General features: G+C 34.8%; 1 protein-coding gene across 3 annotated transcripts in view; it reads right to left on the reverse strand.

Annotated features, from left to right (window-relative positions):
* Window positions 1-10981, reverse strand: part of Tmtc2 (transmembrane O-mannosyltransferase targeting cadherins 2) — a 377339-nt gene that overhangs the window by 40310 nt on the left and 326048 nt on the right. For all 3 annotated transcript variants that reach the window (XM_048804528.1, XM_015482959.2, XM_048804524.1), the window contains one exon: window positions 7175-7238. In XM_048804528.1, coding sequence (XP_048660485.1) covers window positions 7175-7238 — 64 coding nt within the window. The remainder of the gene's footprint in view (window positions 1-7174; window positions 7239-10981) is intronic.

The following is a 10981-nucleotide window of genomic DNA, read 5'->3' on the forward strand; positions in this document are numbered from 1 at the left end:
GATTAAACTAGAAAGCTCCTTCTCAACAAAAGAAACAATAAGTGAGGTGAATAGAGAGCCTACATATTGGGAGCAAAAATTTTTTTTTTTTTAAAGAGAGAGAGAGAGAGAATTTTTAATATTTATTTTTTAGTTTTTGGCGGACACAACATCTTTGTTTGTATGTGGTGCTGAGGATTGAACCTGGGCTGCACGCATGCCAGGCGAGCGCGCTACCGCTTGAGCCACATCCCAGCCCCAGGAGCAAATTTTTAACCCTCACACATCATATAGAGTACTAATCACTAGGGTACATAAAGAACTCAAAAAGCTAAGCACCAAAACAAACAAACAAACAAACAAACAAAAAAAAACCCAAATAACCCAATCAATAAATGGTCTAAGAAGTTGAACAGACACTTCTCAGAAGAGGAAATATAATAAATCAATAAACATATGAAAAAATGTTCAACATCTTTCTAGCTATTAGAGAAATGCAAATGAAAACTACTCTAAGATTTCATCTCACTCCAGTCAGAATGGCAGCTATCAAGAATACAAACAATAAGTGTTGGCGAGGATGTGGGGAAAAAGGCAAACTCATATATTGCTGGTGGGACTGCAAATTGGTACAGACAACATGGAAAGCAGTATGGAGATACCCTGGAGAACTTGGAATGGAACCACCATTTAACCCAGCTATGCCACTCCATGGCTTACACCCAAAGGACTTTAAAACAGCATACCATAGGGACACAGCCATATCAGTGTTTACAGCAGCACAATTCACAACAGCTAAATTGTGGAACCAACCCAGATGCCCTTCAGTAGAGGAATGGATAGGGAAACTTTGGTATATATACGCAATGGAACATTATTCAGCATTAAAAGAGAATAAAATCATGACATTTGCAGGTAAATGGATGGAGTTGGAGAATATAATGCTAAGTGAAGTAAGCCAATTCCAAAAAACCAAAAGCCAAATGTTTTCTTTGATATGGGGATACTGACTCATAATGGTGATGGGGGGCAGGGAAGCATGGGAGGAATGGAGGAACTTTATACAGAGCAAAGGGGAGGGAGGAGAGAGGGGGCGAAGGGGTAGGAATGATGGTGGAATGAGTTAGACATCATTACCCTAAGTACATGTATGAAGATGCAAATGATGTGAAAATACTTTGTGTACAATCAGCTACTTGAAAAATCGTGCTCTATATGTTTAAGATGAAATGAATTGTGTTCTGCCATTGTATATAACAAATTCGAATAAATAAAAAATTTAATAAAAAATACAGAAAAAAAAGCCAACAACCCTCTTTTGTATGTTGTAAGTTCACACTTAACTTTTTGGTATGGTCCGTTCTTTTTCATTTAGCTTCAAAATTCTTTACAGAATAAGTTTTATACTCCTCATTACCAGTCCTCCATTTCCTTTACACCTTAAAAACTTCTCGCACCACTACTGTGAAAATACACTCTTGAAGGCTATTAATGTAAACTTATTCTCTAAAATCCATGAATATTTTCAGTCCTCCTATTGCCTGTTAGCAGTAGCGTTCACTATTCACCAACTTTGATTTCTATGTCCTGTCCCTGTCTTGGTTGTCTTCCTTAGCCTGTTTTCCCAATGTAGAAATTCCCAGGGGTCAGAAAAACTTTTGTGCACTGCTCCTTTGATGACCTTACTTCATTTTGCTGGTACCTCCTTTCTGCAAACAATTGCCACATCTCTACCCTTACCTATGCATGTTTTCCCAAATGCTTATTTCATAGGAATGTCCCCCAGAAAACTAGAATAGCTACTTCTCATGCTGAATTTACTAAGTCCAAACTTAAGATTTTTCTCTTGAAACAAGCATACCTCTCTGATGACCCTATGTCTGTTTATGTATTTTTTTCCTAAGTTAATCTAGATTAAAAATTTTTGGCTATTCATTGTGGCTAATTCATTTTCCTAGTCACATCTTATTAAATATTCTACTGCTTATTTTTTTCTTGTATGTTCTTTTCTACTCCCTCATTCCTATATCTTAGTGTCTACAACATTATGCCCTTATTATGACTGGGACCTTCTATTTATTTTTCTTGTTTTTTCAACGCATTATCTCCAAACTCTACTTCCCTGAACACAACACCCATTTTTCACAAAATGCATCACATAATGGCCATCCTAAATTTCTGCTTTCATCATGTCTTCCTGTTTAACAAAATTCTGGAATACAAACTCCTAATCTTTATGATGATGTCTTTGCTCTGGCTTTATTTTTTTTTTTTTATATATATTTTTTTATTTTTCGGCGGACACAACATCTTTGTTTGTATGTGGTGCTGAGGATCGAACCCGGGCTGCACGCATGCCAGGCGAGCACGCTACCATTTGAGCCACATCCCCAGCCCCTTTGCTCTGGCTTATGTTAATTTTCAGGTCTATCTTCCCCTATCCTTCCTCTACCTTTATTTATGTCTGTGCACCTACCTGCCAGGATTCCCTCCTTTCTCCTCTTGCTAGATTCTTCACCTATAAACATTCTATTGTTTCAAGCTGTTTTCAGCTTGCCAACTCTGACTTGGTGCTTTTTCAGATCAATCCAGCTGCAAGTGATTTCTCCAGTACACTTTGCTAGCACCAGCTTCTATCTCTCAGGAAACCTTGATTAGACAGCATTATTTACTGCCCTGACACATGAGGACTGGGATTCACATATTCTCTCCTCCCCTATTTTTCCACATTAGCTTGTATATTTCTCAAGGCCAGAGTTAATTTTTCATAACTCTGAAATTGTATTGCACTTGGCAGAGTCTTACATACAAAGGTGGAACTTGTTTAAAACAAAAAAAATAAGTAGAAATGAGCTCAGACTAAAAACAATCATATGCACAAGAATATAAGATCTGATCATTGGTCATTATATTTCTCTTGACTCCAGAGTTGATAAAAAGTAAAAGCAGGAGACTTTGTACTACATAAAATTTTCCTATTTAAGAAAATTCAAATCCATAAGTTAATGCAGAATTTGGCTTAGTTCCCACAGGAAGAACAAAGCAGTTCCATTCTCATGTTCCTGCAGTCCTCAAGAGTCAGCATTTTTTGATGTGCAAAAGTGGGTGAGAAGGCAGAGAAGATTGATGTCTTTTTAAAATAACTCCACAGAAAGACTAATTTACTTAGAGAAGTGAAAAACTAAAGCTAGAAAAACAAAATGAATTTTGGTAAAGTTTTCTTGTTATAGAAACATCTTTTCACATAATATGAGGTCTAATTTTGGAGAAACCACCCCCAAGATCAACTAAATAAGATTTAAAAATTGGTATCTGCCATTTTTTAAGTAATACCTGGATTATACACTGAAAATCAATACACAATTCTCTAACTATGCATTTCAGTAAATGGTAAGAGACTAAACACTTCTGAAGAAGATACAAGACCATAGTCTAAAACTTACATCGTGCCTGATAATTTAGAGTTCTTCCATCATTTTTGCATTTGATCCTTGAAATACCTTGTGTGTAAAATAATCAAAAGGTCAACAATTTTAAAACTAATTTATGTAGAACCACATGGTTTTTGTAAAAAAACAAATTCATTAAGGAAACAACTTTATTTTATTAGGAAAGAACTATATCCCAGAGAAAATCAACAATCTTTGAAAACATGACATTAATAAGCAGTTGTATACATATTTTATTTTGTGCAGTCGTAACCTGACCTAATTATATGGCTAAAAGATTCTCAGAGTCCCCCTACACAGTTCCTAATCATGGTAGTTGCAGGGATATTCTTAAAAATGTAAGAATATTCTTTGTTAAAAATAAGAGTAAAATTAGATTACCATGTAGACGTGAAAAATGCAAATGGCAGTGAAACTACTTTAACAGAGAATGGAAATTGAGGTCTGTTTGCTATGCTCTCATAAGCAGGTAACTAAATTGTATTCAGTTAAAGCATATAAACAATAAAGAATATTCTGTTAATTTTTAAAAAATATTTGTTTTAGTTGTAGGTGGACACAATAATGCCCATTTTTTTTTTTTTTTTTTAATGTGGTGCTGAGGACCGAACCCAGTGCCTCACACATGCTAGGCAAGTGTTCTACCACTGAGCCACACCCCCAGCCTGTAAAGAATTGTTCTTTATGAACAAAGGTAGTAAACAGCAAGTTGATGTTAGGTGGACGCTTTAATTTAGATTAAATGCAAAACTCCTAATAAATCATAGCCTATTAAATAGGTCTCATTGTTTCAATTTAGATTATTACTATGGTTTATATTTTATCATTCTTGCCTCAGTGAAACCTTACTTAACAAGACTAATAAAATCCAGAACTAGATAAGGAAAATATCATTTGAATAAATATATTTTCAAAAGTTTGAGCACGTTTATGAATCAACATTTTGGGGGCCCAAAATAGCTTTGAGTTGGAGATTAAATATTGATTTCATCATGTGTCCAGTCCTTTAGAATAAATAAATAATCTCAACAGTCAGGCTTGATTTGCAGTGCCCGAGTATCTTTTTCATTTCTAGTATAGGTCAGATAACTTAGTTCTTTTCTCTCGCTATTCCATGATGTTGTGCTGAAGACCCCCGTCTGGCCAACCACTTAACAAAATAAAAGTAACCCTCAAATGGCACAAAATGAATAAAAGTTGAATTAAATTCCTGTATTATGATTAATATACAGGAATTATTAATCAGTATAAAAAGAAAAAATAAAGAAAACCCTGATCCCTGCCTTCTATGAAATACAATAACAAGTTTAAGACTGTAAAATCAACTCTTTTCTTAGAAAGACTGCACAAAGATGCCCAAGTTGGGCATTTACAAGGCCATCCCTTCTGTGTTTCCTAACTTCTTTACATTGCTTCATTTTCTTTCCGTTTTTAACCAAGCACTTATCTCTGTCTGACATACTGTAACCTTCATTTATCTGCTTAGGCTAGGAACAATTTAAAAGTTCCTAACAGTCAGGCACTCTTGCCCATTATTTTCACTCCTGTATATCCATGTCTATAATAAGGCCTGAGACTCAGTAAATGTTTACTAAATAAGTAAGGTGATTTTTATTTCCCAGACTTCCGCTTATATTTCATCTTAAATATATAGCCACAATTTTTCAATAAAGCTTTCCCTTATATACGCACCATGGTCTTGATTACAACATGATTCCACTTAATTATGATGCCGTGTGAATCCTTAACTTCTCTAACCTTCTGCCCAATGGGAATTGTGAGAAAGGGATGAAAAAACTCAAGAGTTAGAACCTAACGATGTCAGCCATAAAGAAAAATGAGATTATGTCAGTTACAGGAAAATGGATGGAACTAAAGCCCTTATGTTAAGTGAAATAAATCAAACTCAGAAGGTTAAGGGTTGTATGTTTTCTCTAATTGGCAGAAGCTAGAGAAGAAAAAGGAAAAGAAAGATGGGGATCTCATGAAAATTAAAGGAAGATCAGTAGAGAAAAGGGACCAAGGGGTGGGAATGACAAGGGAGGGGAAAGAGCTAAGGAGTGATATTGGCTAAATGATACTGTTGCATGTAGAAATATATAACAACAAATCCCACCAGTATGTATAATGCACCAGTAAAAAAATATGGGAAGAAAAGAACAATAGAACCAAGAAATGTGAATCATAATATAATAAATGCTTAAAACATTTAAGCCATCATTGTTCTTACCATTGGGATTATTAAATTATTTTCTTCGTTGTAAAGAATTTATCAGTTTTTGAAGCATCACACAATTAATGTGAAGGGAATCAGAAAAGTCATTGCAAAACATGGTGTCTTGCAATACTGAGCACTTAAAAGAAATTAAGAGGCCCACTCTGTGACCCCCCCCCATTTTCTCCCCTGACATAGTCATAAGAGCTTCATTAACTTCCTTCTCTCTGAAGACACAGGGACACATCAAAGAATCTGAGCACATAGGCCTTACTAAGCTTCTTCCAATTAATTATCATAACAGGTTACCAATTTGTTCTCCAATTGTACTTCTACACAATCAGCCATAAAAAACAAAAACAAAAACACAGATTTCCTTGTTTCTTTGTGTCTTCATTTCTGAGACATGTAAAACTTTGATTAAACAAATGTGTATGTTAATCTGTTTTTTGTTACACAGGTCTCTGCCATGAACCATGTGATAGGCAAGGAAGACTTATTACATTACTTTTTCTTTCAAAAAAAAAAAAAAAAACCCCACTTCCCATGTAAGTCTCTTTTAGCTACATCAATCCTCCACTTCCGTGCTCCCAGAGGACTGTACAGCCTCTAGAGAAACTGCCACATTATATCACTGTATTTCAATTAGTTGGTGACATTGGGTCTTCTCTGCTACACTGTGTGGTCTTGTAGAGTACAATATGAAATCTCTGCATCCAGTCACAAAATAGGCACTTTACAGACGTTTGCCCAATAGATGAGCTACTATAGCGAAATGAAACTGATCCCATTATTTGTACTCACCTCACACTAGTACTTTCATTCCTGTTTTAAAATTACATTTCTTGATATATGGTCTATATCTGGAGAGCAGGGCAGAAATTTTTAGCATTGCAGAGGGAGGCAGAATGCATATGAGAATAAAAACAATGGGCTAGAATTCAGTGAGGTGCTGCAAAAACAATGTTTAGAAGATGGATACAAAACTCATTCTTATTTTCTCAGAAATAGCTACTCTATTTCAATAGTAATGATCTAATTTATATCCATTTTATGTTATAGAAGTGTGACTACTCAAGGAAAACTTGCAATGAAAACATTTTTTGATAAAGTTGAAAAGCAGTTCTCAGAAATGGGTATTATAAAGTCAAAAAGATACATGCTTCAAGATCTATCTGTAGCTGAGAATTAAATAATAGGTATTTAATACCACATAAAAAATTTAAAAAAAAAAAAACTTTTCAAAGAATTTTAAAAGTCATCCAAATGTAAAGTATTTAGAAAAACTAAAACCTGTATGCAAATGATAAAAATTTATAGTTCTTTACACAGCTAGAAAACATCAATTTTACCTCTGGAGTCAGGGAAGAAGCTTGAGACTAATAGATTTCTTTGTTGGACTAGCTGTATCATTGGCATTCAAATTAGGAGATTAGGACAAAACCCTAGTATCATGATGCATCGAAATCCCAAAACTATATTCATTGAGACTGTGCCTCTGAATAATGCTTCTCATTAGAAATGTACTTACATTAGGCCTCAGCCTGGCTGCCAGATCATAATACTTCTCTGCTGCTTCATTCAGGCTTGCCTGTCTGTAAGGGAAAAAAAAAATTACATCTTTGTATTTTAAAATTGCAGATAGGTGAACAGAATCATCATGCAAAAAATATTAACTTTAAAAAATTACAATCACACCAATTAAAGAGTAAGTCACCCATATAGAAAACTGAGTGCTTGCAATGAATGTGTTTTTATGTTTAAAGCATTGTAAATAGTATCTCAACATAATCCTATTCAGTAGGTATGGGTATTTTAAATTTACATACTAGCAAATAGAAAAGTTATAATTTTCTTAGCTTAACCACATAATGTTGAGACACCAATCTCAACATGATGTCTCAGAAAAATCTTCTTTTTAAAAAAGTGAGTTGTTAAAATTAATATTTAGTTGAGCTTTTTATGGAAATAGTGAACATTTGCACGTTTAAAAAAATTTTGTTCATTCTATCTAGAAAAGTCACTATCTCAGGGGAACCTTTGCATTTTGTATGGTCCCCCTTATCCCCCACCAAAAAAAAAAAAAAACAGATTATCCCTCTCTTTGCTCTTTGGCCACTAGAGTGGGCAACATGACCTAATCTCAGATAATTGAATGTTCTCACTTGGAATTTTAATTCCTGACTGACAGAAAGATGAAAGGATGGCCATAATTCACTGACATTGTAGAAGCAATGTGGTTGTGTCCTGGCCAGACTCTCCCTATAAAGGATTGCTACAATATCACACTCCCTTGACCATTGGGGCTACCTTATTTCCTGTTGCTTCAAGCCTTCCAGTTTTCAGTAAATTAAATTCCCTTAGCCTTCAAACAGCTGGGTCAGCTATTTGAACAAATATCACATAAGTGATAAGACAGATATCACATGAGTGGCAAAGCTGATTTATACAAATAAGATGCACACTGAATTTTACAGATAAATCTGTTTACTGCCTATTCTTGTAATTCACAGGAAAAAAAAACTAGGTTCTGCCAATTTATTAACAGAAGAAATAAAATGTCAGATGTTGATAAACCCAGTTACTTAGTCTTCAAAACATAAAATAAGATGGGTACAGGAGTGCCTTCCTATCATCCCATCTACTTGGGAGGCAGAGGCAGGAGGACCGTAAATTTGATGCCAGCCTGAGCAACTTGGTAAGACTCTGTCTCAAAAAAATTTTTTAAAGGGCAGGGGGAAAAAAAAATAAAAAAAATAAAGGGCAGGGGGATATAGGGTGTCCTAGGTTCAAACTGCAGCACCACTGAAAACAAAATAGAATGTTTTATGATCATACCATCATGTATCATTAGATACTTCTTCAAAGACAGTAGAATATAAGATCAAAGAACCTTATACTTGTGGAGCTGGAATCTTGTGACCATATTTGAAAGGTATTGAAGAAATGCTACAGGAAAATGCCAAATCAATTACAGATGCACACATGGCATAATTATGATTTGACAAGAGTAATAAATGGTTGTAGGTCCTACATGTAATATGGAGTAATGTTCTCTTAAAACTGATGTGTCTCAAGCTTTTGTGACAAGATGACAGAGGTGAGTCATGAATAAAGATGAGAAAACCAAAATTAACTTAGTCAATTAGAAAACCACATTGATGTTTTAAAAGAAAAGGCTAACTAGCCATACCTATAAAGTTGAATTTGTACTTTGGTCAAGCCAAATAAAAACCATAAATACATACCCCAAGCAACCATATAAATTATGGGAATAACTGAAGATAACATCTCTCTGGAGAGCAGGACACATTTTTCTAATTTTTAAAGGAAAAATAATTAGAAACACTGCTATTTTTAATGGAAGTTTTAAAGAAAGTAAAAACCCTTGACCTAAGGCTCCATTGCACCCATGACATGTTACAATGTGCTGCTGCATTTTATATTCTCATAAATGTTAAAGTTCAATTTCAATACGTCAAGAAAAGTTCTTTAGTCTGGTATGAAACAGTAAAAATTCACTCACTAGGGTATTTAATGAAGGTTCTCTCCACCAAATTACAGAATCACTTTGGTTCAGATTCATTTGGAAATTTGAACCAGAATTCATTAGGTCATGCCCTGGAAGGGTTTTCTCCAGAGGAAAATACAAGGCACGGAGGTAGGAAATTAGAGTAACTTAATACTACAAAGAAGTCAGTTACTTTGAAGCAAGATCAACCAATAGATACCGAGCATAGAAAGTAAAGCTACTATTAATATTCATCTTTATGGGCATTCAATTAATAAGGCAGATAAAGATCAAAAGAGAAACTGGAGAATCCATTAGATGAAATGTCTTTAAAATAATAATTCAAATTTCAAAAAGGTCTTCCCCCCCAAAAAAGGACTATTAGTTTTTAAAGTCATCAAATTCTTTAGTGGTTTAATGTCTGAAAAAAACATTTACTTTGGAAGACCTAATTTCCTAAACTAGAAGTAGGATTAATTATATTCTAATCAAACAGAAAAATAAGTAGATTCATTATATATGTCATCTGACCATGAAAATTAATTTTCACTCTAGGACTTTGCTTCTATTATTAAATAGTCTTTATTGACTACTAATCAGAAGGCATTTATGATGCACATAGGAAACAGTAGGGAAATCATGTCAGCTCTTCCCACAGAATGTTCATTTATGTCCTTGTTTCAGACAAAAGAAAAAACTCATGAGGCATACATGAAGACCTGTCCAATGTCAAGTTTGCACTATATGCTCTCCTTTGTATTCCCCTCTGCAAGAATCACTAGGAGTACTTAATAAACCTTAATTTTATTGATGTCTAAAACATCAACAGATTTTTGAAAAATCTAGGTAAATTAGCAGTATTCTGCCAGATGCTTGGGGGATTCTACTAATATTGTCAAGCTCCTCAACCATGACATTATTAGGAGGCAACTAAAGGATTCAGGTTTTCAGGTTATTAGGATATGGCTGTTTAAAACAGCTGATAAGCAGGGTAAAATGGTGAATACCTGTAATCACAGTGACTCTGGAGGAAGAGGCAGGAGGACTGCAACTTTGAGGCCACCCTGGGCAAATAATCAAGTCCCTGTCTCAAAATAAAAAACAAAAAGTAGCCGGGCATGGTGGCTCATGGCTGTCTGTAATCCTAGCCTTTCAAGAAACTGAGGCACAAGGATCACAAGTTCAAGGCTTGGAGATGTGGCTCAGTGGTTAAGTACCTGGGGTTCAATCCCCAATGCCTACTACCAAAAAAAAAAAGCTGATAATGTATTCTTTTCCTACATTTTCATCCTTTTTTCCTTCACTATTTCTTTTTTGGGACAGAAAATTTATTAAATTCTCAAATTTAGTAAATTCTCCAGGAATTTACTATTTCATTTGCTAATTACAGCATCACTGTGAAAGCAACTGCTATTATTAATTACATTTTAAAGATAAAAAAAAAGCCAAAACACTGCAAGATACCTCCCATTTTAGTAGATTGAATAGTTAGATATGGAGGGGAGCCATAAACCCCACTCACGTGCAAGTGGAAGACTCAGGAAGTGGGGTAAAAGAGAAACAGTTGGCTCTGTCAGGAGATCTCCCCAGGTTGGATGTAGACAACCTTGTGCTTTGGCCATAGGACAAAGCCAAGAATTGAGATTGTGGAAAAGATAATTAATTTACTCACATCAAGAAACTATCCTGGGGGCTGGGTTTGTAGCTCAGTGGTAGAGTGCTCGCCTGGTATGTGAAAGGTACTGGGTTTGATCCTGAGCACTCCATAAAAATAAAGGTATTGTGTCCATCTTGTCCATCTACAAATAAATAAATATATATATATAT

Source organism: Marmota marmota, unplaced genomic scaffold (assembly GCF_001458135.2).
Source record: "Marmota marmota marmota unplaced genomic scaffold, marMar, whole genome shotgun sequence".
In the NCBI taxonomy this organism is placed as follows: domain Eukaryota; kingdom Metazoa; phylum Chordata; class Mammalia; order Rodentia; family Sciuridae; genus Marmota; species Marmota marmota.